At 42.9% G+C, this 26947-nt stretch overlaps 1 protein-coding gene across 6 annotated transcripts in view; it reads right to left on the bottom strand.

Moving 5' to 3' along the window:
• KCNIP2 (potassium voltage-gated channel interacting protein 2) overlaps positions 1-26947 on the bottom strand; it is a 366907-nt gene that overhangs the window by 66197 nt on the left and 273763 nt on the right. The window contains exon 1 of one of the 6 annotated variants that reach the window (XM_061552838.1): positions 3662-3919. The exons of the other annotated variants lie outside the window; for them this stretch is intronic. Coding sequence (XP_061408822.1) covers positions 3662-3773 — 112 coding nt within the window. The 5' untranslated portion in view covers positions 3774-3919. Of the gene's footprint in view, positions 1-3661; positions 3920-26947 lie in introns of those variants that run through there. 6 annotated transcript variants of the gene reach the window in all.

Below are 26947 nucleotides of genomic sequence, written 5' to 3'. Positions count from 1 at the left end.
GGCAGTCGCAATATCCCTATCCCCGGAGCAGGAGGGGGCTGCGGGGTGTCCTGGGATCCCCCGGAGCCCCCTCTGGAATTCTCTAGAAGGTAGGCGGAGCCAGGGCTGACGCACCGCTGCTGGGTATAAAAGCCGGACCCCCGGAAGGGTCCGGGGCCAGTCCAAGACAGAAGCAAGAAGACCGGCTAGCCAGTACCCTGGGACCCCTAGCCACGCTGCCCTTGTCAGGGCCGGGACTCTGTGTGGCTCAGTGGTGAGACCCTGGGAACCCCCGGCCCGATGTCCTTGTGAGGGCTGGGTCCGAGTGGGCCAGAGGTCGGAACCCGCACCCTGGCTCGGTCGGGGGTTAGAGTAGCCTCCCCTAGGCACCCGTAGCCAGAGGACCCAGAGTAGTGGTCCCGTGTTAGGGCACGTTAGCCCGGAGGCAGTACCTCCCCAGGCAGTGGGTATAGAAGGGCCGTTGCCCTGAGTGAGCCGGGGTTGTATTGCCGTGAATTGTGAATACAAGTGTTGCTTGCAAGATCAGTCTCCGACGTCTCCAGAACTCACTGCACTACATTTGGTGTCAGAAGTAAAAATGGACACACGTCGGAAGACACGTACCTGCAGCCCGGACAGTATTTATTTTTTTTACTGAAAATATACATCGCGAGACGTCTATCATGCACCTTTCAGGATGTCTCACGCTTCGTGAGGCAGGCTGAGTGGGAGGAACCGTTCACTCAGTGCTGGGATTATATTTCTGGCGATCACGTATGCTTAAACGTTTCTGGGAGGATATTAAACTAATTTGACGAAAGCATGAAAATAAAAAGCATCACAATCCTCAACAAAAATTGCTCTCGTCGGCAAGGCATATAATTTAAGTTGATTGATTGCATTCTATAAGGTTTCCATATTGTTTGTATATTTTCACTTACGTCACAGTGTCTATTTTACCCCCGACAATTTGAATGTTTGACAACCAATGATCAAATAAAAACGTTGCACTCTCTAGCTGTATCTTCACAAAATCAGTACACAGACCCTCCTCCAATTAATTAATTATCGCCACTAGACCTCTTGCGAGCAGGCGTCACTCCTATTGTCGCTTTAGCTCTTGAAAGAAGGCCAACATCGAGGACAAACAGAAATTCGTGAGAATCTTTTGTCGTTGCCCCTTGTGTACGTGCACTGGTGACTTTGCTGAGAGACTATTCCAAGACTCACTGCCCATGTGAGCGTCCCTGCACTGGGCAGGAGTATGAAGGTGCTTCTAGTTTAGACACCTGACATGGCATGAACTCGCTGAGCCACGTAGCCACCTCCGAGCTGGAGGGCATTTGAATTACAATGTAGACACCAGACACAAGATTCCCTGCAAATTAGAGCATGGAAGAACTATTGTTCCCCTGTACATTTGAGTATCAAGGGGCTATTGAATAACTCTCTTCTATTTGGTTCGGTAACCAATTGCTTAATTGTAGTTGCAAGAAGTTTCCGTAGGTCATGGGAAATGCCACGGGGAAGTAACAGCGTAGAGGAAATGGATGCCACGATAAGTAAAATGTAACCATGTCTCAATATGTAAATTAAAATATTGATGCATGTTTTGAGTATCCACTGTGCATATTCAAGATGCTTAAAAAATGTCAACACTTACATGGGACTATCGTTTTTAATGGAAAAACAAGTATAACCCGTAAAAACAAAGTTTTTCACTATAAATCCTTTATATGCGTGGCGGCTAGAGTCCTCTCGTCCTCTGGCTTGAGATGGCTGCCACCTATGGGTCAGATGATTGTTGTGCCAATATTAAGCAATTGGTTATTCAATATTTAATTTGTTTTCCCTAAACAGTGTAAAATTTTGAAAAAAAAATTTCACGAACATTAATTGTCTCGCACAACGAGTCTGTGTGCAAAATGTCAGCTCGATTGAATCACGGGAAGTGGGTTTAAAAAACAACCGAAAGATTTGCACGGTCCTAAGCAAACAAGCAAGCACGCAAGCACGCAAGCAAGCAAGCAAGCGAACTTAATATAAAGGATTTAAGAACGGATAATACACTGTGACATAACAAATGTATTTTAATAGCTTCAAAAAGTCAGTCTCCACTTGTTTGCCGTCATTGTCAACGCGTTGCCTGGAATATTTTCCAAGTGGTCTCCAGAGCCTGGAGGCACATTTCTTGTGATATTGTTGCAAATTAAGCACCCTGTATATGGGCATATGGGCATATGCACAGTGGCATTGTTCATAAATCAGAGGTGCTGCATAACTTGCACTAACTCCATTGAAATATAAAGTGAAATTAGTAGCAAACATGTACTATAATTTAAGATTGATTTTACAATTTGGACAATTTCTGCGCAGCACACAGTATGTCGTGACTTTTACAAATATCACAGATAATGGTTAAGCTTCATTATTAATGCCTCCGATGCTTAAAGTTCAGCAGAAATGCAAAACAAAACCTTGGTTGCTGCTCGTGTTTTGTGCCAGTGTACTTTATTCTATTTTGATGTCCATGTAATAGAAAAATCAACAACGTGAACCATAATTGCAAATTACTGAGGAGCGTTTCTTAACATAGATTTCATTTTCCACGTTACGCAACACGAATGTGCATATCACTTGTCTGTTGTGAGCAAAAGGGTAATTATACAGGACCGACTGTAATCAAATTATTTTTAGGGCCTATGCGAAACTACATTTGTAATTACAGGCACCAGATGTGGCCCACAGAGGTAATTGAAGAGTGTTGCTGCGCTGTTCATCGAAATTCGGCACACACCTGCCAGACGGAGTTTTTATTATTATTATATATTTATATATTTACTAAATAGAGCAGAGCAATCCACTTGCCATAACATACAACGGGAAGGTTTCTTCCTCCACTCAACACCTTCAAATCACACTGATGGCTATGCTATAATATCGTTTAATAAAAATGTTTGAAATAAAAAAAAGTTTGCCAAACACATAAGTCCAATAATGAATGTGCCTTAGCATTTGAAATGAAAGTTGGATTTCAATCAAGGGATGAACAGCGGCTTACAGCGTGTTATTAATTAATTTTGGGGCAACGGTATTCTTCAAATGGTGTCATCAAACCACACATTGCCGCCATAAAGTAGGTGCAATTGTTTAACCTTCATCAATTATTAAACCTAATCTGTACAATACAACGATGTGAATTCAGCGGCTAATCCGCGTGTCGATAGAGTATTTATAGCGGCGCTACGTTGTGTGGCACTCGGGTTCGATATTTTAGCGCAAACAACAAATGGTCGGTTACACAATATGACACAATAATTACATTAAAAATAATTCGAACACGATGGAAACCGACCAAAGCTTTTTGTCGTTCCACAGTCTCAGCACTCTGGCTAGAGGGAGTTGGCGAACACGGCGGTAGAGATATCATTTTCCACCGATTTTTTTTTTTTTGCCGTGGCAGGGAATCAAACGCGGGCAAGCGGGTTCACAGTGCATTCTGCTAACCGCTGCGCGAGGGCTCCCCTCCAATTAAAACAATATAACACTGTACAAATATTAAATTGAAAAGGCTCTGTTGAGAAGACTTTTTTGTGTAATAAACCGAACACAGATGTCACCGATGTGCAAGTGTAACGAGACGAGTGACTGCTGCGTGGCTTGAGTTCCACTTCGCACTTACCCTCTGACATGTCGATAAATCCGAGCACGTGTAAGATTTTAAGTCCGGCACAAAGAATAAGCACAATCCCAAACGTCTGCAGTCCTTCCGACTCCCAGTTGATGTCCCACATGCTTTTAAAATCCAAGCTCAGCAGCGATTTTCAATGATTACTCCCCGTGCCAAATTACATGGCCGAGATATGTCCATCCGAAGGTATGATCGAGTAAGTCTTGGCTGGTAATTGCGTCTGAGCAGACCTTTGAGAAGAAAAGAAAAAAACTTAGAAAAACTTGAAAAAACCGGCACTCGTGGTCACAGTCCGCATGGCGAGATGTCCGCTATATCCATCCAAAAGCGAATTTTACTCCTACCGGCTTCTTCAGAGAAGACGAGCAAGTCCACAAAGCGATGAGACGTAAAGATGAAGGGAACGAAAAAAAACACTTTCCCTAATTTTTCAAGGAACGAGATGGGGATTTGTATCGACGCACCGCGCCGAGCGAGACACAGAGAGGAGAGCGCTTGCAAGCGCGCGAGAGTGGAGGGTGAAATTGTTTTTTTTTTCAGAGCTGCAATTTGTCTCCCTCTGCAGGGCGTGCTCCAACACTAGGAGAGGGAGGAACCTTCCACTTCCCTCTCTCCTCAGTCCGCCAGGCAACTCCGAGAATTCCCAATTTGCATTTCAGCTGAACGCCCAAGAGTAAAAAGCTTACCCGCAGCTTGGCCACCACAGGGCCGCTGAGAAACGACAAAGTTAAGCCTTGCTGTGACATTGCAATTGCCGCATCGGTTGATCAACTCGTGATCCACCTGTCAGGTTGACTTTGCGATCACAACAAAATGCATTGCTTCAGAAGACCGCGTGGTCAGTATTCATATACGGGGTGATGAATTGAAAGATACCCTCCTCCACTGACTAATCATCACAATATTTCGACTCAACAGGTGATTCAATCACGGGACCTTCTTTGCCAGTATCAAAATATGATCATAGGTTTTTCCCCTTTTTTATGACAACAAAACAGGTGTTAAGAGTATGTTTTTTTGTTTGCATTCTGACCACAAGCATTGTGGTGGATGCATACATGATTCCTTGTAAAAGGTTTCAGTTTGGTGTTCTAACATCTTAACACCTGTTTTGTTGCCAGAAAAAAGGGGAAAACCCGATTTTCAGGTGATTCAATGTTGCGAAGGCGATGGCTCCGTTTATTAAATAGGAACAGAAGGAAGACAGGTGGTGGCATGTATGGATGGAGATTGATGGATCTGTGGCGTACACATAATGTTGAGCTGCGCGTGCCCGTAAAGGAAAACGATTTACAATTTGTATATTGAAGACGCCATTCCACAAGTGCGATGATGTCCCACTGCATTTTGGGTGTGTCCCTTTCAGACGCTGTCTTTCCGACAGACCTGTTCTTCACCTGAGGACGGCTGCTTGCGTTGTGGCCGAAACGTCGTGAGAATTGTATTCTTTTATTATGTTTCATTTTTATTATTTTATTATCTCCCTTCTACGTGACTTTATCGAAAGAACCGAGAAGATGAATCCCTGCAGTCACGAAAGCTTTAAATCGAAATTTAAGTGGGAGCATGTCCCATTGCCCACTTGGGTGTGTCCGTTTCCCAACGTGCACGTGGGTTAAACGTGTGCCCCGGGAGACGGGACGTGCGCATCACTGGGCATTCTTCAGTAAATATTAACACACCAGGGACTCCCATTACCCAAGAACAAAATCGTCAACCACGTATTCTCGCGTGCTTTGTTGCAAGAAACACTTCGGAAGGCAGATCAAATACAGCACTTTGAAATTTACTTTGTTTATTTATGTATTCACCGTACATTTTTTTTTCCAGTGCATTCACAATTTCAGAATTTGATTCTGGAATAGTCTGAATCGCATAGTACACATGTTTGCTGCAAACAATTATATAGTAAATTAAGCTGGTGTGCCTTATTAAAGCAATAATTTAGCAAACAAACATATTGCTTGCCATGAATAACGGTTAAGTGAATGGACCACGATGATATATATATACGCTGCCAAGCACAGCTTTTTTATTATTGAATTATACCTTCATCTATTTGTAGGAAATGTTTATTATTTGGCCAAAAATGTGGATATATGAAATTAATGTACAAAAGTAATGTTAAGAAATGGGAAGAACAGTCGTATGCAGATTTGGCTGACCTCTTTTTATAAATTAACACAAACACTCGAATTGTAAAGTTTGCAGCTTTACTCCAAAAGTTTCGGATTGCCACGTTTAGTTCACGTGACAAAAACTAGCCAATTGGCTGTGTCAGGTGGTGGCGGGTTAACGATACATTTATATTTACGTGATTTAACCCCCCCAAAACGCTCTATTATCATTAATATTGGTCGCGAAAGCCTACATGTTAAAATGATCCATCATACATTAACATTCTAAACAAAATATAGGTTCTAACTGCAAAATACTAACTAAAATCCCCTAAAATATAGAAACTATGTAGCTTTTTATGCAAATAATAAAATACTGTATTGTTCGCAACAAATTGCAAAGGCAAATGATATGTTTAATAAGATATTAATGACAACGCAAGTAAACCTAACCTCTGTTTAACACACCATTATATTACATACTTCTACTTTCATTAAACTTGTGTGCAGCATGGCCCTAGAGTGAAATTATTGTACGAATGGGCTTTTTATCAATCTGGTCATTACTCACAGATATGTCCGGTGAGAAAGTGTATGAATAACATCAAGGAGACGGGGGGGGGGGGCGAGAGGTATTTTATTTGATAAATGATGTCTTTCATTTTAGGAGGCACTGGGCAATCATTAAATCGAATTACAATACTGGAAGGCATTCGGAACGCATGGAACCGAAGTGAAAGACTTTGCCCACTGAAAAGTGCAATAATTATCCTTGGAGGACCCAGGTTGGAAGGAGGTCAAAAGTAAAAGTGGTTAGGCTAAGAGGCTTGCCCTTAATTGGACCATTCCCTGCTGCATTACCAGAGCAGTTAGTGACACGTGGCTTCATTGCATGTAATCAATATTAAATGACACGTGCAAAAACACTCCCATAGAGACCCCGTGGTTTCGATTAACGTGCAAATGTTGACGAACGGCATGTTTACGTAATGCACGCGGGGCGCCAATTTCGGCCAATCGTAAGCGGGGCTGAGCCATGCCCTCAGCCAATCAGCGACGCCCATTTATGAGCGTTTCGACCTCGACTGGCTTTGTTTGCATTGCGTTTTCTGTTTTGGCAGTAAAAAAACAGCTCTTTTGCAGACTCAGTGACTTTTACTTACTTTTAAAACTCATAAGTGAATTCGATTAAACTGTTATTTCGGTTAACAGTCGTTTTCGTGGAACATTCGAGACGGTGCTCACCCTGTCACCCACACAAGAGCCCTCCGCTTGGCGGTGGCAACTCCAAGGCAACACTCGTGACTCACAGCAAGAGTGCCTGGGTTTGACTTCTGACTCGGGCACCTTTCTATAAGGAGTTTGCATGTTTCTCTGCCTGTTTTGCATGGTGTACTCCGGTTTTCCATCCCAAATAACAACAACAACAAAACTATACAATGTAACTCGTATTGGCCAAACATTGCAATGCTGACAAAAGAATCACATGCAAATGACTCACTTTGGCTTGCACGTAGTAGCAGCATCGCCGCCCACTGAAGCCAAAAACCTGGCAGGAACCCCTTGAAAATTACTCTTGAGACTCGGTGAAGTTTTCCTGGGTTTTGGGTAAACAATAATGATAAATGTCCACTGTGAGCCAGTGACTGAACACAGAGTATTGGGATATCCTACAATAATTCATGTTTCTTTAGTTTTACAATATTGGATGTCGGGAAAAAACACCCCTTTACGTATATGACTTCGTATGCAATCGTTGGCCATATGTTGTAATTGCAGGTATAAATGGGCTGCAAGATAGTGATTTTTGTTTCATATATATTGCTTTCTCATACAACCAATTCACTATTAATAGCGTGTCTTGCTGTTTATTGCCTCCATTGAATGGTAATTACGATCAATAAAAACAGCAATGCACTCAGCAGAGAATTGGAGTGCTGGCAGATTGTTGCGGAATCACATCCAAATACCACAATCCCATCGTGCATGAGCCCTGCAGTAATCACAGTTTCTGTGTGGGTGATTAAAATGTGAAAATCTCCAATCGCTTTCGTGGAAGTATAACAGGAAGTTTTCCATACAAAAACATATCAAGTATAATGGTGATGCAGGATTTGCCATTGAAAAGAATGTGCATTCTTTGAAAGTCAAGGAATCACCCAGAAGATAGCCCCATTCATTTAAATAGCTATGCCAGGGAGCACCTTTGAAATTAATGTGGATTGTTTGAGAGCCTCGGACTCATCAAGTTGAATCTCCATTCATAACCAATCTCCATGACAATCGCCTGGCCAGGCTCCACAAGTCCTCCCTCGGTGGCGAAACTGCATAAACAATATTGGGGTGAATTAGGCCAATTCCATGCATAAGGCATCAACCATATATTTAAATGTTGATTCTGGTTGACATGGGCTGGTTCGTCGTGGAGTTGATTCCATTTGGCCGGTACTGATGAGAATTGCCATTGAAGCACTTTTCACTCGTGGACTTTCGATCAGTGGCGATTCCACTTAGTCGGCTAGGCCTCATGGGCCCTCGTTGCCTGAATGCCACGCCAGGGTGCAAGAAACCTGCCCCCACCCACGATTCCACAATGTCGCCTAGTTCCAAAGTCCAATTACGAATGGTATTCGATGAGAAGACGAACAGCGATTCCAAGATAGAATTGTGATAATAGCTTAAGCTTTAATAACAAGGAATTATACTGTACTGTCATTGTATCTGCAAATATATCTCGATGATAGTCATGAAACAAATACACATGCAAGAAAGAAAAAAACAACTCTTGGCAAATCAAATATAATACGTTAATAATTCAGCATCATTTTAAACATAATTTATTAAAAAATGTATAACCTCGTGTGTGATAATGCACTGTTATGGCGCAATAGCCTGTTTTCTGCGAACACATTTTTGGGTTCATTTTTTGTTAGTGCCTATGAGGAGGCAGATGAGACAAAAAGTTCAATGTTCCTTCTACGAGATAATCATGTATTGATAGTATCCACGCGCAGCTTCATCGGGCATTATTATATTTTTACAAAACAGTTGAATTGACAAACTCCGTAGTCGGCAGCAAACGTTATCTCTCGACCTTATCCGTACCCTGAAGCAACATGGCCCAATGCAATTTGTACACCATCCACAGTAGTAATAACTACGCTTTGTGAGACGGTGTAGAACCATGTTAGGAACGGTACGATCGAGTTTGTTCTGAAATAGTCGTACGGGATTGAAGGTAGTTGCTTGATTGTTTATTATTTCTTTTCAAATAATTTTTTTTTACAAAAAAGCGAATTCACTTTTTCTTCATTGTTATAGCTTTTACCACCGAAAGCAATACCAAATATCGTTGTGTTGAAATATCCAGTTTTGTAACTGTAAGGTGTGTCCAATGTGTCCCTAAATGAAATACCGAGGAGCGAATTTGTTTAGCGATTATTTATTTATTTGCGTGTAATGCTCGTGGGGACAGTAAGGGGTGGGGTAATGAGTGATGATGTGGGGTGGGGGGACTTCCTCTAGCAGTGGACAGATCATGGGCTGATGGTGATAATCATTGTACTAACCAACTTTAATTGACTGCCATAACTCTAAATAGTTTCCCGTTAAACGCCATATTTTACTGTGAAATGACGTTGTACCTTCTGAGTCTATCGTAACTCCAGGGCAGATGTAATCAGCAACACCAGGTGAAAATGTTACCAGGACTTTCCTACAAATCCACTGCCTCGCACTCCAATACTTGCGCAGAGCCTTTAGATATAAGCATGGCACAATGATACCTCGACGTTTAAAAATATTGAGATACACCGCATGTGCAGATATACGATTACAATTAAATAATTGTAACTACTTATATTTTGTTTTACATGCACAATCGTAACTACGTTATTACCTAATTGATGTATTCCTGTGATAACTGAGTATTAAAGAATGACATTGTTTCACCAAATTCAGCTTAAGTTTTGGCCACACTGATGTCCACTGCAACTGAAGTGAAGCAACGATGAAAAGTGGGTACATGCATGGTTACCGTAACTTTTTCGCACACGCGCTTGTCCCCAGAAGTTTTTAACTAGCGGCGATAACGTTGATCTTCTCAGAGGCACAAGGAGACCATGTCACACGGCAGTGCAAGATCCATTATGTCGCTGGCTGATGTCACACGTGAATGACATCTCCAGTAGTGCAGGAGCGTGCATGGCGTGTGCCATCACCTGCTAACCATGTGGTCAATTTAACCGAGCGTAACTTTAAGCGGTTTATTTTAAATATACGACCTCCCAAGGGGAAAAAAAAAACTATTTGAAATTTGGTTTTATACAGCCGAGTTGCAGCCACTGCAATGCAAACACTAACCCATCAATTGCGAGCTGTAACCATGAACATAATATCGTCCCAAAGTCTCAATTTATTTGCGACTTCGGTGTTCATTCCCAACTAAATTGGGTGATGCCCACTACGTACATCGGTTGATTGCTTGACATTGAAACCTAAGCCATTTTGGCCGCTGCTGAGGCTTGACGACTGAGTGCCTTGGTAATTAGTTTGCATACCATTAGACCACATTTTCCGGTCGTGTGGCGGACTAGCACACGTGAATTTGCATATCCGTTTGAAGTGACAGCTCAAATGTAAAGCTAAACAATATGCGTGTTAACCGAATGCCGCTAAAAATGGTCCCAGTTTACTTCCAACAGCGATATATAAAAAAAAATCAGACGCAATGTAATTTCAAATAAAGCCTGTGGCGTTGTCGGAAAAGTATAGAGCTGAAATAAACTCTTCCAGAACACTCTTCCATATCCACTGAACCAAGCTGAACTCTCGCCTAACCTCTGTACTATACAAAACTGTGTACTGTAGTTTCGTGAAACATGGAGCCAAAACCACTATAAGATTGAAAATGACAATTTCTCCAGTACCCTGCGTTCGTTATGGTTCTCAGTATTCCTGTATCAGCTTGAGAAACTTGAAATGTTCTAGCTTTCGCACAGCACCTATGTATGCCTAATTAACACATGTTTGCATGCTATGAATTTTTAAAAAAACACATGCGTGCAGATTTTTTGGCGATAAAAACCAGTGTTGGAGCATAATCACCAACTGATATGCACTGTAATGCACTATTTATTGTTGGGAAATCAAGCCTAGTACAGTCCTATTGAATTTGGGCATCATAAAATATACATGAATAAAAAAAAACAATTTCTAAAGGTGGGTAAATGGATTATGTAACCAATGCCCCATGCCTGGGCACTGAGAGAACATATCAACAGTTTTTTCAGCCCCAGGCTAGAAAATAATATGAATAATGAAATGGATTTTTTTTTGTCTTCATTCGAGGGATACTGCCATAGAAACAAAATTCATGAGCTCACTCAATTACATAAATCATTCATTCACCAATAAAAGTGCCCAAACACAAAATAAACACACACATAGGCATTATTTATAAATATTTCAACTTAATGCTGCACTCTGAAAGCACAAAGTACCAAGTCAACTACGTGTTGCTCTCACTCAATGCACATACATAATTTGTTTTTATGCCGTATACATTTTTCATTGCGAGTTTTTACCTGTAAGACTTTGGCATAACCCTGAAAACGTGTTATATAACATTTGTTTTAGTACCTTTCTGCAAGTTTTGACAATACAAATTACCCCCAGGAACATATCCTAAATTAATAGCATTACGTCAATGGTAAAAGAGGCTTCGGTTTACACTCTTTCTCCTAACGCAGGTGTTGAGTCTTATTGCTTTGCAAGCGTGGGTTTTCTCATGGTTACTCTGTGTTAGTTTCACTACTTTCCATTACACATTGATGGGATTTGGCCAAACACCCGGATGTAGGATCATCCTAAAACCTAGCGAGGTTTTCCTGGCTAAAAATTGTCATCACCATCACCTCCACATATCTCTTGCTTCTACGTCAGATTTACATGGCATTCGAAAAAACTTCGAATTGTTTTTACTCATTATGGCCGCAGACAATTACACGTAATTCTTTTTGCTGCTGCGTTCAATACAAATGAACTTGCAGACACTAGAAAGCCCGTGTGAATGAAACCACTCCATCATCTGCACGGCAAGAGTGTAATTTTTAAATCATTTATATTAAGTTCACTTGCTTGCTTGCTTGCGCGCTTACGACCGTGCAAATCTTTCGGTCGTTTTTTAACCCACTTCCCGTGATCCAATCGAGCTGACATTTTGCACACAGACTCGTTATGCGTGACAATTCATTTTGGTGAAAAAAACTTTCCACATTTTTCCACTTTTTAGGGAATTTTTTTTTCATATTTAATTTAAAATACCAATGTGATAAAAATGAAACTCTTACTCAAGAAAAACAGAAATGAATAATAAAATAAAACCGATGCCACGCATATAAAGGATTTATAGTGAAAAACTTTGTTTTTACGGGTTAATTTTTGTAAGACGCACCCTGGTACGTCAGAGCTGACGAATACCTCTGAGCTCACATTCTTAGGTGTTTTCGGTAAAGTCACGTAGGTAAAAATTTTTAAAATTAATAAAAGTAAAATAAAATAAAAATAAAAATCACGACGTTTCGGAGGCAACACAAGCTTCCGTCTTCAGGTGGAACCGTCACAGCCATGACAGCTGTATCAAGTAAATGAGAGATTACAAGAGCTACCACTCCGTATATATAATGGTTGAAGAGGGGAAGGGCCAAGTACGGCACACTCACTTTCAAGTTGTTCTACAATGGGAGGTGGTTTCCCTTCTATCACGAGCGGAATCCATCGTGGGAAAAAAAGGTCTCATGTTGTGCCCAGATATTAATAGCACGCAGATACAGATGCTGTTAGCAAAGAGCCACACATCAGAGTCACACCCGATATAAGAATGACAATAGTACGTGAAATGGCAACTTCCCCCCCCCTCATCCACAGGCCTTGATGCAGGCTAACAAGGCGACAATGGACACGCATGCCGTTTGCGTGTGCTATTCTTTGACCTGCTAGGAAGCATTTACTCCTTCACGTGCACCTAGCTTGGCACAAAGTGACATCACCACCACTTATAGAATCTTATAGAAGCTGTTTGTTGTGCATTATAGTCTTTGAGGCAGTTGCATATTGAGTGGTTAGTTCTTCAATCCTGCCAAATGTGAATTGTATTCCTCGCCCTGAAACGTACCATTGGCAAGTGATTCAACACCTCTGATTAACACGATTGGCTACGTACGGTGTGCGAAAGATCAACAAACATACATCTGAACCTATTCTGAGCCACTTTTGATCAATGCAGCCTAAAAATAATACCTGGGTGCGTTTCATAATTATTAATACTAATTTACATTTATAAGGCGCAATTCATCCCGGGATCTCGGTGCGCCATACACGCAGTCAGGAGATGTGAACATTTGTCTACATCAAAACCCATGGACGGATGCTGATCATAGCAATCCATCACAGCTGCGCTGGCCTTAAGAGGCGCACTTGTTAATAGCACGCGCTTGAATTAGCCGGTCAATAATGCGACGTACGGAGCATTTTGTATTTGCGTTCAATGTGCGCGCGAGTGATGTGTGCATGCGGTTTTTACTACACAGCACGTGGAGAAAACAGTGTGTTGAGTGCACTATGAGTTCACATCGATATATCAAGCAATGATAACTCAGTCTCTATACAAGGACAATTAACGAAGGGACACATTTTATTAACCTATAAAAAAAACATTCGATATACACTTCGTATAGACAAAAAGCACACTCTGTCTGTTGCTTTTTCTCTCTCTTAGGTCAATATAACCTTAATTCTAGATTTGAAGCTTTCGTAACTGCAAGGATTCATACTCTTAGGTTTTTTCGGTAAAGTCATGTAGGTAAAATAATTATTATAATAAGATAAAATAATAATAAATGAAAATAATTTAGTTAATAATAAATGCATTTTTTTCGTTATTTTCATATTTTTTATTATTTTTTACTTACGGGACTTTACCTAAAAAACCTAAGAGTATGAATATAACCTATCTGAAAATAGCACAAGAAGATTGAACAGCAGTAGATTAATGCTTCAGCAGTGCAAATGCCACACACTTCTTTTCTCCCATAAGGTAAATATTAAGTGTTTTAATGTTTTTTGAGAAAGGGTTCATACCCTACTTGCTCAGAATGCAAAGCTGTCGTTTCCTGTAGGTAAAAGCACATTAAAATTTGGCAAATGTTGTGCCTCAGCAGTGTCTAAATCACGCGTTATCTGTTCCCACAATTCCCTCAATGAACATCTGACATTGAGTGTTTCTTGTCAGTAAAGCTGTTACGCGTAAAGCCCCAATACGCACCGTCTCAAGCTGAACAAGTTATGGGGCCCAATTCGTGTTGCTGGCTTTGGCCGCCATTATGGACGATTTTGACCGAATGACCACTTTCGCATTAACAATAAGACACATTCACCAAAATGGCATTCGTGTACTGCTCATTCCATACACAAAAATAGAAACATCCCAAAACAATCTGCATGGCTGCCTTGTTTATCAGTCCGTGTTGGAGCCATACATCGAGGTTGACAATGAGGCGTGACGTGGATAATCAAGATAACGTATGCTTACCATAAATATAATGTTCGTTGACAAAATAATAATATTGTGAGAAACTTGATATGGCACTGGCAGTATTGCGTGTCGTTAGATGGCACCATCACTCAGCGGCAAGCAACACAGTCTGCTGCCCAGTGCGTCAGCTGCATGCGCATGTGGTGACGTGAACACGGCCTCTTCATGCCAATTCCACCTGTTGCCCCGTTCGTCCACAATCGCAACGGGAGCCTCTCTCCAAGGAGGCTTTACATTCGAATAAAGACACCATGAATAAACATTTCCCATTTTATCCTCTTAGTTTTTTTTTCTTCCAAGGGATTTAACAAAACGTGCAATGCCAGCCACCTGTCCAAGAAAATATTCGACGGCAATATTGCAATCGGGGTGGCAGCCACAGGGTAGTGGTTCGCACATGCTGGACTTGCAATCCACAGGATCGTGGGTTCGATCTCCAGGCGCGGCAGTTGAAACAATGGGAACATTATTAAATCCCTACCGCCGTCACTCTGTCCACTCGGCAGTACAAATCGGAAGGCTGCAGTCGGTCGATCAACAGGCTGCTTGCGGTGGGGTTAGAGTGTGGGCTCTCCCGACCTCTCCAAATACACCTGGCATGTGTGGAAGAGTAGGCCCATTTCCTAGAGGTGCTCTCAGGAGCGTGTTCTCGTGGATGTCGTGAACAAGTAATGTCAGGGCTGCACCTTTATTTTTTTTGAACTGCATTTTTTCTCTCATATTTCGTAGCCCTATGGGCCTTTTTTTAGGTCTGAAATGTGATGTACCTTTACCGCTTGACCAAGGTCATTGCTGTAATGTAGACACTTTGTTTTCGTCTCCCCTACTGAAATAAAGTCGGTGTACTTATCTTATCCCTTCCTCCCAAACCGTAGTAAACACAACAGTGAAGTTGTAACGGGCAAAATGGATTCGCGAAAAGAGAAGAATAATGTCGTATAAACACACCGGTTTTTATTTATTTTGGTAAAGTGAAACTGCATAATATTTCAAATATTGCATATCGGTTGTGTATAGATATTATTGCATTACAGTACTGTGGTGCCTTGCGTTTGGCAGGTGGATTTTTTTACACTGGAAATGATCGTTAATAATCCCGTTTACAAGTCACATTGTGCGCTCACATTTTATAATTAATCTTGATGTAACGATAATGTATTTGGTTGCGTGGTGAAATGATGGTTCCATGAACGATTTGTGAACAATCTCGAGGAAAATGCGACCTTGCTTTGGCAACGAGGCTTCCCAATTAAGAGGGGAAAGAAACGTGGCGGCACATAGGATGACGCACCAATGACTCATGGAACTAGAATGACGAACGTAATTCGGGCATCTCTTTCTCAAATATTCTCGGGATTACTCCAAGCAAAAATTATAATATATATACCCACCACGAATCCACGATTGTGTAGAATCACGAAGAGGTTTTAAACAACTCCTATATTAGAGACAACCACACGTTACACTTGCGTAATGGGATAATGCAATGCAATGGTTGGCAAGAGGAAAACGGACGAGAGGATGATTGATACGTTTTGGCATAAAAATGCTCAAAGAAGCATGGAGAGATGCATGCTGAGAAGTACACTGAGGCAGATAAAGGTTCAGAGGACAAACACAATGATGGCCATTACAGTGGCAATTAATGATAGTAGATGGGCTTGGGCAGAACGCATCGCAAGCTGAGTGGCGGCCCAATGAATACAATCACCGCAGAGATGGGGTAATGGGAATGGTTCACGTAAACTAAACAATAAACTTTTTTTATTTTACCAGGTAAGGCCGACTGAGCTATATAGCTATTTTTCAGAAGCAACCTGGCCACAAATTATAGCTCAACGAAGTGGTTTATGTGGAAATTCATTTCAGTCAAATACTCTAAATGCACGTCTCTAAATCTAGAGGAGAAAAAAAGCCACAAGCCCCAGTGAAAAATCAATGCGACCATAGGGAAAGACACATGCAAACTCCAAATATACAGGCGTCAGGGTCCGGATTGAAGCCACGACTTCCTGCATAGCAGGCAAGGTAGTTAACATCTCGCCACCAGACGCAGCAGTTAGAAATGGTGGCATTATTGGACCGTGCGGGATGGCGATGGTGTGAAAACGTCCTTCGTCCAGCAGTGGATAGACAATGGCTGGTGACAGAAAATAAAAAAACGCACATTTAAAACAGTGTTTGAGTTATCTGCACTATATTTAAATCAATTTTAATGTTTTTTTTTCTTCCTGGATTTCAAATCAACAAAAGAGTATTTGTAATTCTGATATTTAGGATTCATCACATTGCAGTGTTTTAAATATGCATGTTTACGTTAACTTGCGAGCGTCAAGTTTTACTAATAAGGGAGACGTTGATAAACTACAGAAACTGCAAAAGTTAATTTGAAAATGTCCTTTTGATAACAACAAGTACCATGACGCAGAAATCACCGAATCGCAGCCGAACGGGCTCAGTGACCCATCGCAGTGCATAATCGGCTTAGCATCATTACTTGTTGTTTGGTGACATTTTTTTAACATAGCAGGGAGTCATATAAACTGCGGCATAGTTTAACTAAAACCCCCCCGAGGGTTATAAAAGGAATGGTAATCCTTGAATCGAATTTGTGAAATCTTGCATGGTAGTAAACCTACGACATTCTTGTATTGATATAATTGCACGTGTACCTGTTTTGACAAATGCAAATGTCGTATAACACACTTTGTACATGTATTCTGCTTGCGAATAAACCCCTAAAAGTTATCGTTTTAAAGGTCACATTTTTACGTGGAGTCAAACTGTTAAGAGAAGGGTTTGCAATCAATAAAACAGGGGCAGACGTGGCAATTCGTTTTCCCACTAAAACTCCTTTACATTTATCGTTCTCTACTTAAGATGATGGTCATGACCGTGCTTTAGTACAACGAGCACGTGTGAATAGAGTGCCGTGTAAAAACATTATTTATTACATCAAAATTCCACACGGTGGCAGAAATAACAAGTGCGTCACATGTTCGTACAGCCTTATGCTCGAGCATAACAAAAAACACCGTGAACCTCATCACCATTGCACTATTCATATCCGACGCTAAATTCCCATCAATATAAGCATTTTTGGGAATCGCAGTATCTTTTTTTTGGCGTGCAAGATTTAGTTTCAACGATTGTATAGTGAAACAAATTGACGAATATAACAAAAAAATTGAAACAATTGCAAGCCATTTTTTTACGAAATGGGAAATGTATGCCAATTGTACAAATAGTGAGTACGCAGTACAGACTATATACCGTACTATTTTGCGGAAACATGATGTTAAATAACGTCTTGTGTTGCATATGGATTGCAAATTGCACATAGGGAGGTAAAAAAGTCCATGCTTCTTGCGAGAGAAACATTTGTCAGCAGTCGTCAACCGTGAGAAGTTACACGTATTGATTTCCTTCGCTCGCCATCAACAATCCATGACTTTCCATGATTTTGGGGTCACAAATTTCATTCGTGAATCCATTCTCTCATTTGTGCAGTGGCGTTTGTATGTTTTGGTATTTTCTGTCATTTGTACGCTAAGAGTCGAATAATAATTTGAAGATTATACTCGCAGTAATATAAATATTTTTTCACAGCCCTTCATTACACGTGTTGCACACTCGAAATGAAGGACGTGGGCAGGTGCTCCAAATCGAGGGCAAGCACATTTATTTATTGTAGTTAATATCAATCTTGAAAAGAACAGCACCGTCACTCTGTAAAATGCAACAACACGTGTGTTACAACCAGCCTTGCTCCCGAGCCGCCATTAACCATGTGACTGGTCTATCCGCGTGGTTATTCATTAACCCTTTCTCTTAAACCCAATTCTACTACTGATAAACCATCTTTGTCTTTGACAATCACATTTGCACATCACTATTCGACTATTACTTTAATCCTAAGCTGTATGTCTATCTATACTATCCACTTATATCGGTATCTTACACCCATTATATGTACTGTATGTGTACAGTATACGTACTGTATATCGCCATTGTACAGCTTACTACTTTAGATGTGTTCTATTCTCAATAGCATTGCAAGTAGTTATATTCTGGGTACATGGGCATGGTTATAGACTAAGCAGTATTAGAGTTAGAGAATTACAATGACAGTAACTAATTACAGTGCGTCATCCCTTTACAATGCACAGTGCTAAACGCCTCTAATTGCATATATCACAAACGAACAATTCAAAGCCAAGCTTAAAGTCTAGAACAAGTCTAGAACAAGTCTAGAACATTTATATAACGATCAAAAACAACCTTTGGGTCCTTTACCTATAAAATGCAACAACACGTGTGTTACAACCAGCCTTGCTCCCGAGCCGCCATTAACCATGTGACTGGTGTATCCGCGTGGTCAATCAATAACCCTGCCAGCCACCTACAGGCCCAACTCAGTCATCGCATGCTGCTGTACACACATGCATTGATGCACTGCACAGCACATCAGGACTTTCACAGAACCACACTTTACTCCCTTGCTGCACAAGGACATACTTAAAAGAGTGATCCATTCCTAATGTGCCACACACTACTGCCAGATGAAAGCCTCCCGAGGTGGGAGATGATCGCCTCCAGGCAGCTAACCTGTTCAGTGTCCCATCGCACGGCCAATACCACTTTACGTCATCTTATAGAGATGTATATAGTGCCTTAGTGCAAGGCGCATTACAATAATTATAACATTGTGCAATAAATTATAAAGGTTAAAAGAAAGAGTACTTTTGGAAATCGTTTATAACATTTGATTTTAAGTAGCTGTATGTGTACATTTCTTCTGAAAAACGGTCCTTGTAAGTGCCAAAAGACCAGCCACAGAAGAGTAGGACCTGCATTACTGTTTCTCAGTAGAAGTTTGATCATACTTCACCACATTGGTCAGCTAAAGTAGGGTGGCTCACTGGAGGAGGCTGCTGTATGTATGTTGAACTTATTTGGTGATAATCGGAGGAGGATGCTGAATGTGTCAGAGCGCAATGCTGGCACCGCTGACATCCTGAATTCATATCCAGAGATTTCAGCCCGCCTGTGATTCTCAAGCGTAGCGAGTTTATGGGTTCAGCCGGAACACCACTGAGTGCACAAACCATCACATAAAGTTCGTTTTTGGCACTTAATTTGGCTATATTCCAACTGTTGAGGATATTACTCTCTGTGGCAGCGGGTGCTGCCACCTACTGTGTGAAATAGAGGTCATTTGAAGACATTTCAGAGGTAGCTCTGTGACATCCACTTCTGCGGGCCGTTCTCTACGCTGAAGGGTTGTGTACTTCATCTCACGGCATGACGCCGATATCACTCACAACTGATCTTAGCCGTTATCGACTTGTGTACAAATTAATTAAATTGTAAACGCAGCAGTCACTTCTAAGTGCACGATTCACAATATGAATGATGAGACTAAGAATGTATTTTAAGTTGATTATTTTATGCATTCCCAGCAAAAGGTACAAACACCGACAAGGTGTGTGTGTGTGTATGGTTGTTGTTGTTGTTGGTACAGTAGGGGGCACAGGTGGTGCATCAGCCAGTCATCTCGGTCATCTCGGTCATCTCAGTCAGTCGACCCGTGGCACCTGCTGGGTCTGCCCCGTGACCTCCTGCCAGCGGGCGTTCGACACTTCACGTGGCCTCAAGGTGCACTTGGCCTGGCACAAGCGTCGTGGTGATGTCACCGCCACTTAGTAGCGAATGGCGGTTGTTGTTGTTGTTGTTGTTTTTGGTGGAGGTGGTGGTGCACATTTGCAACTGGGCTCAGTCTCTCAACCTGTTGACTCTTCCCAGCTTTTGTTTTTGAGCGGCCCGCTGTTGAATCCGGCGGTGTTCGTCACAGAGACGAGCTCGGCAGCTGCACTACGCAATAAAGCCGGGCCCATCATTCGCGAACAGTCAGAAGCAATTTAGTGGCGAGCGGCTTTCGTCGCGAGGCACTGGTGACAGAGCAGCCTGTCGACACAAGGTCAATGAGAATGACCTCTAGATGTCCCAAAACGCTGCAGCTATCTACTTAGCATCAAAGGGCTTGGACTTAATGTTGTTTTTGTTGTTGTTGTTGCTGCTGCTGCTGCCGATGGTGACTCTGGATGGTTCAAACCGCAGCTCACCTTGTTTGTAGTCGCGACAAAATCTGCATCGACGTGAAATCTCACTGAGTATTCATGCCCATTGTTGATACCACCACTTCACACATACAGTGCGATCTTTTAAACATACACTGCAGTGCAAGTGTGTCTGATGTATGCCCCCTTTTCAATGGCCAATCCATAAATATCTTTCAGTCCTTTTTGTGCCTGCATATTTTACTTTGTACAGACTTTCGCCATGATTCATTCACTTTGCTTTGCATAAGTACGTATAACACGAATCATAAAATATACATTCACGCCTATTCACATGCCCTTAACATTTAACTGCAATATTAATTTTAAAAGTGTCTTTCGGATGTCAATCTGATTTGACGAGCATGTTTAATACGGCAGTTGAGACTGTCACTCGCGGCATCAATGTGGTGCCAATGGCATTGACGTATGTTGTCCTTCCCCCGTGATTAGCACGGCTGGCTACGTACGGTGCGAAAGAAGTTCAACATATCTATGAACACACGTACGTGACTAGAAAAAGGAACTGGTGAATATGGTTATGATTACAAGGAATTGCATGCGTTGATTCTCCAGAACAAAACATCCTCCTGTTTATGGTTCATACCAAATTTGGTACAACATGACAGCACCGAAAGACATCGCACCCGATTGTGTGTTTGCACTTCACAGGTTCACCATCAGCTGGTAATACACCCGTGATATTTGTCTTCTTCTTGGCGAGTCGTGCCAATAATGAGGTGCATCAGAGTTTGGAAGATTTCCTTTTGGATTTTCTTGCTCGTTTTGCTTAAGTTGTGGACATCCCATGGCACTTCACGAAAGTGGGCCATCGTGAGCCAAGGTCGTTGAGCAGCGTAAGCCACTCTTGCCGACGTTGTACACCCCCCCAACTACGCACAGTGGTAATGCAGCGAATGAGCAGACTTTTCGGCGTCGATTGATTGCTGCCAGAAGTTCACGAATAATTAATCGTCTCGATGAATACTGCATATTTAGTTGACGAATATGCATGCGCGTCCGTAGGTGTGCATCTCTGGGGTGACTGCGGAGTGACTTGAAGAGCTAGAGCAATAACACGGGGCTGGGCTTTGTGACTTGATGTCTGTAGCAAGGCGGCGCTGAGACTTGAAACCAAATGGTGAAGCCAGATGGTCTCTCGGGTCCCAAGTGTGACCTATCACGGCTGCAGCACATGGCTGTGTGTTTACCAGCACATGCTAAAGACCCAAAGCATGCTGGTGAATAAAAATATTCATTCCAATGCCGTAGGCTATCAAAAATGTATAGATTCATTTATGGGGAAATATACCAAAGATATAAAAAAATACACGGCTGAAAGTGGCATTATGTGTCCAGGGCGAGAATTTATTCAGGAATTCCCATCTGGTTTCCTGGAGAAATCATTGAGACATGCCTGATTACATCGTGGTGCGTGAATAAATCACACAGGAACGATATCACGTGAAAGCTTAAAATATTTTTTTTATTAACTTATGATGTTTTAAAGCCCTTGGTGAAAGTGAATTAAGAGCTGAAGGTCGAATGAGAATTCAAGGGCCATGTGAGGTTACACTCACCTGCTAATTTGAATACTTAACACATAATTGACAGGTTAGTTACTTATTAACAACAACAACATTAAGAATACTAATTTAAACCTCCAACGTGTCACACAGTATTCACTCACTCTCAAGGAGAGAGAGATCGACTCAGAGGTGCAAGTGGGAAGGTGACTGCAGGGATTCATCTTCTTGGTTCTTTCGGTAAAGTCACGTAGAATGGAAACAATAAAAATAATAAAATAAAACATAATAAAATAATTCTCACGACGTTTCGGCCACAACGCAAGCAGCCGTCATCAGGTGAAGACCAGGTCTGTCGGGGAGACAGCGTCTGAATGACAGACCCGGTCTTCACCTGATGACGGCTGCTTGCGCTGTGGCCGAAACGTCGTGAGAATAATTTTATTATGTTTTATTTTATTATTTTTATTGTTTCCATTCTACGTGACTTTACCGAAAGAACCAAGAACTCCACTGGAATTGTACTTTCGCTCGTTTTACTTTCATACAACCCACGTTTCACTATTTACCAATTGACGGACTCCACAATTAACCTCGACCAAAGGCACTGAGGGCATCCCTGCTGAGAGATGTTGCTGTTTATAGCGCAATTCACACACAGCAGCAGCAGCAGGATGATGATGATGAGACGTTTGAAGATGTAGGTCAGGGGCAGATGCGAAATGTTGGTTGGTGTGTGGAAGGACAAGGCAGGTGTGAGGAGGCGTGGCAGAGCCCCGGTCATCACGTGCCCCACATCTCCCACCATGGGAATTGTTTCCACCGACAGAGAAACATAATTCAGCTGCCAGCATTACGTGCCTCTCTCTATGCTCAGCAGCACTATTTTAATGACCTCATTTTAGCATTGCTTCTGCTAGGACACGCAACGCACGTATCTGAAAACTACATTGAAGTCGGGAAAAAAATAGAATGTAAAAAGGAAACATCCAAAACATTGCCACTAATGCGTCTAATTAAGGTGACCGTTGAGGAACACTTGTTAATATTTTGAAATGGACACGCTGATCAAAACCACGCCTCGCTGTGTTTGTTGAGCATCTTTCTTGTTAGAGCATTGATTTTGCAAAGCAAAGATGACCCGCCGATGGATCCGTTAGGAGCTCAATGCAATGTGATGAATGCACAGAGATGAAAGCATTCCAGGTATAGTTGCAAGAATGCCGTAGGATTGAATGTTTCTGACAAACAACAGTGCATGCACATTATGGCCAGGTAAATATAATTGTGAAAATATGTAAGAAATGCAATAGTTATGCCAGGACTATGAAGGTAATTACTGCAATGTTTGTTTTGTTTATCATCAGCTATTAACGACCCACTTCTGGATGAAGGCCACTCCATGTAAACACCGCCCTCCGTTGTGTTGCAGTCTCAGAATCCGTCTCTCGCTCATCCCATCCCATCACTCCATCCCATCACTCCATCTCATCCCATCGCTCCATCTCATCTCATCACTCCATCCCATCCCATCCCATCACTCCATCCCATCCCATCACTCCATCCCATCTCATCACTCCATCTCACCGCTCCATCCCATCCCATCGCTCCATCCCATCCCATCACTCCATCTCATCCCATCCCATCACTCCATCCCATCACTCCATCTCATCCCATCGCTCCATCCCATCTCATCACTCCATCCCATCCCATCACTACATCCCATCCCATCACTCCATCCCATCCCATCGCTCCATCCCATCCCATCACTCCATCTCATCACTCCATCTCATCCCATCACTCCATCTCATCCCATCCCATCACTCCATCCCATCCCATCACTCCATCTCATCCCATCACTCCATCCCATCCCATCACTCCATCTCATCCCATCGCTCCATCCCATCCCATCGCTCCATCCCATCACTCCATCTCATCCCATCCCATCCCATCACTCCATCCCATCCCATCACTCCATCCCATCCCATCACTCCATCCCATCACTCCATCTCATCCCATCCCATCCCATCACTCCATCCCATCCCATCACTCCATCCCATCACTCCATCCCATCCCATCACTACATCCCATCCCATGACTCCATCTCATCCCATCGCTCCATCCCATCTCATCACTCCATCCCATCCCATCACTCCATCCCATCCCATCACTCCATCTCATCCCATCACTCCATCCATCCCATCACTCCATCTCATCACTCCATCTCATCCCATCACTCCATCCCATCCCATCCCATCACTCCATCCCATCCCATCACTCCATCCCATCTCACCACTCCATCCCATCTCATCACTCCATCCCATCCCATCACTCCATCCCATCCCATCACTCCATCCCATCCCATCACTCCATCCCATCCCATCACTCCATCCCATCTCATCACTCCATCCCATCTCATCACTCCATCCCATCCCATCACTCCATCCCATCCCATCACTACATCCCATCCCATCGCTCCATCCCATCTCATCACTCCATCCCATCCCATCACTCCATCCCATCCCATCACTACATCCCATCCCATCACTCCATCCCATCCCATCACTCCATCTCATCACTCCATCTCATCCCATCACTCCATCTCATCCCATCCCATCACTCCATCCCATCCCATCACTCCATCTCATCCCATCACTCCATCCCATCCCATCACTCCATCTCATCCCATCGCTCCATCCCATCCCATCGCTCCATCCCATCACTCCATCTCATCCCATCCCATCCCATCACTCCATCCCATCCCATCACTCCATCCCATCCCATCACTCCATCCCATCACTCCATCTCATCCCATCCCATCCCATCACTCCATCCCATCCCATCACTCCATCCCATCACTCAATCCCATCCCATCACTACATCCCATCCCATGACTCCATCTCATCCCATCGCTCCATCCCATCTCATCACTCCATCCCATCCCATCACTCCATCCCATCCCATCACTCCATCTCATCCCATCACTCCATCCCATCCCATCACTCCATCTCATCACTCCATCTCATCCCATCACTCCATCCCATCCCATCCCATCACTCCATCCCATCCCATCACTCCATCCCATCTCATCACTCCATCCCATCTCATCACTCCATCCCATCCCATCACTCCATCCCATCCCATCACTCCATCCCATCCCATCACTCCATCCCATCCCATCACTCCATCCCATCTCATCACTCCATCCCATCTCATCACTCCATCCCATCCCATCACTCCATCCCATCCCATCACTACATCCCATCCCATCACTCCATCCCATCCCATCACTCCATCCCATCACTCCATCTCATCCCATCGCTCCATCCCATCTCATCACTCCATCCCATCCCATCACTCCATCCCATCCCATCACTACATCCCATCCCATCACTCCATCCCATCCCATCACTCCATCCCATCCCATCACTCCATCCCATCCCATCACTCCATCTCATCCCATCGCTCCATCCCATCCCATCACTCCATCCCATCCCATCACTCCATCCCATCACTCCATCCCATCCCATCACTCCATCTCATCCCATCGCTCCATCTCCGCAGTGGGCAGGTCTTCTTCTCAAGTGCGTTCCCTCCTTTGGCTGTCAATCCACTGTCTCGTCCATCGGCTGTCATTCTGTCTACCCCTGGCAATGTATTCATTACGAGACCACTCACATTTCCTTGATTCACAATTGTTCTTTGGTCCCTGTATTCCTCTATCTCATTTTCAATGTGCTTTCCAACACATCTATCTGTGCTTTTTTGCATATTTTTCAGCTTTTGTTCCATGTACTTTGTCAGAGTTCGTGTTTATAAACCATAAAGCATGGTGGTTAATAAACACCGACTGGAAACAATTCCTCCTTCTCCTTGCCTGACTCCTGATGTTTATTTTTTTAATTTTCTTTCCGTAATTTCAGTGTAGCCGTTTCAACTTTATCAATGGTTTTGATATTTTTTGTAATCGATGTTTTGTTTATTTATGAAGGCCTTTATGTTTGTGAGAGCTAGCATGACAGTAAAGCACAGTCGTTTCTATGAAATCAAATACCATTTCTTGCACTTCATAAGCTTGGCTTAATCTACAGGATTATGATTGATCATTAGTGCGAGTGGGGGGGGGGGCAACCGAAGCTTTGAGACAAGACGATGGGGAAGCGAGTGACAGACCCCCCCCCCCTCCTTTAAGACGCTCTCCATCTAGACTCTAGAGTGTCTTAAGAGGGGGGGGAGAGTACTCGCACGTAAAAAATTGCGATGGCCATTCAATTGGCAGGCAGAGCATGGTCGCGACGCGCAACCAAAGTAAATGCGCCGACGAAACCCGATGCTTCGGCAGCCCGGCTTCTTTTCCTTGATAATCGCAAAGAGGCGATGTTAAAGGCGCGTTTTGTCCACTTTGACCAAACGTTCGTGGAGAGTAGCGAGCGGCGAGGCGAACCGCGCACACCTATTGCTGGGAATATGGCCAGGATTGGGCCGACTCCCAGGTAAACTCAGCCAAAAATGATGGCGTCTAATCAACGTCTGCACTTTACCACAGCTCACGTGGCACGGCATCCTACATTATGTCACTCAAAAAAGGAACCATCTGTTCTCCCCCAACGATGCGTACGAAGCGCGTACACAAAGTTCACACCATGCAGCTCCGTTTACCACCTCCTTGGACAAGCCGTGCTGGAACGGCACAGACCTTGTATCTGGCGTGCGTCTCGTTATGCAAATGGAGCTCTTTGTTATGCACATCGTTAAGTATATAATAATCCCCTGCTAGCTCAACTCTCATTTTTATTTATTTAGTTAGCGCTATCTCTTGTGTTGTACGCACTGCACGACAGCCACACGTACGTTTTTACATTGTAAAGGGGTTGCAAGCGCGTGTAATTATTAACAACACATTTCAAACTGTTGTGTTGTTA

Source organism: Lethenteron reissneri, chromosome 17 (genome assembly GCF_015708825.2).
Source record: "Lethenteron reissneri isolate LAM-NWPU_2019-01 chromosome 17, ASM1570882v1, whole genome shotgun sequence".
Taxonomy (NCBI): Eukaryota; Metazoa; Chordata; class Hyperoartia; order Petromyzontiformes; family Petromyzontidae; genus Lethenteron; species Lethenteron reissneri.
This window is presented reverse-complemented; position numbering and strand designations above follow the sequence as displayed.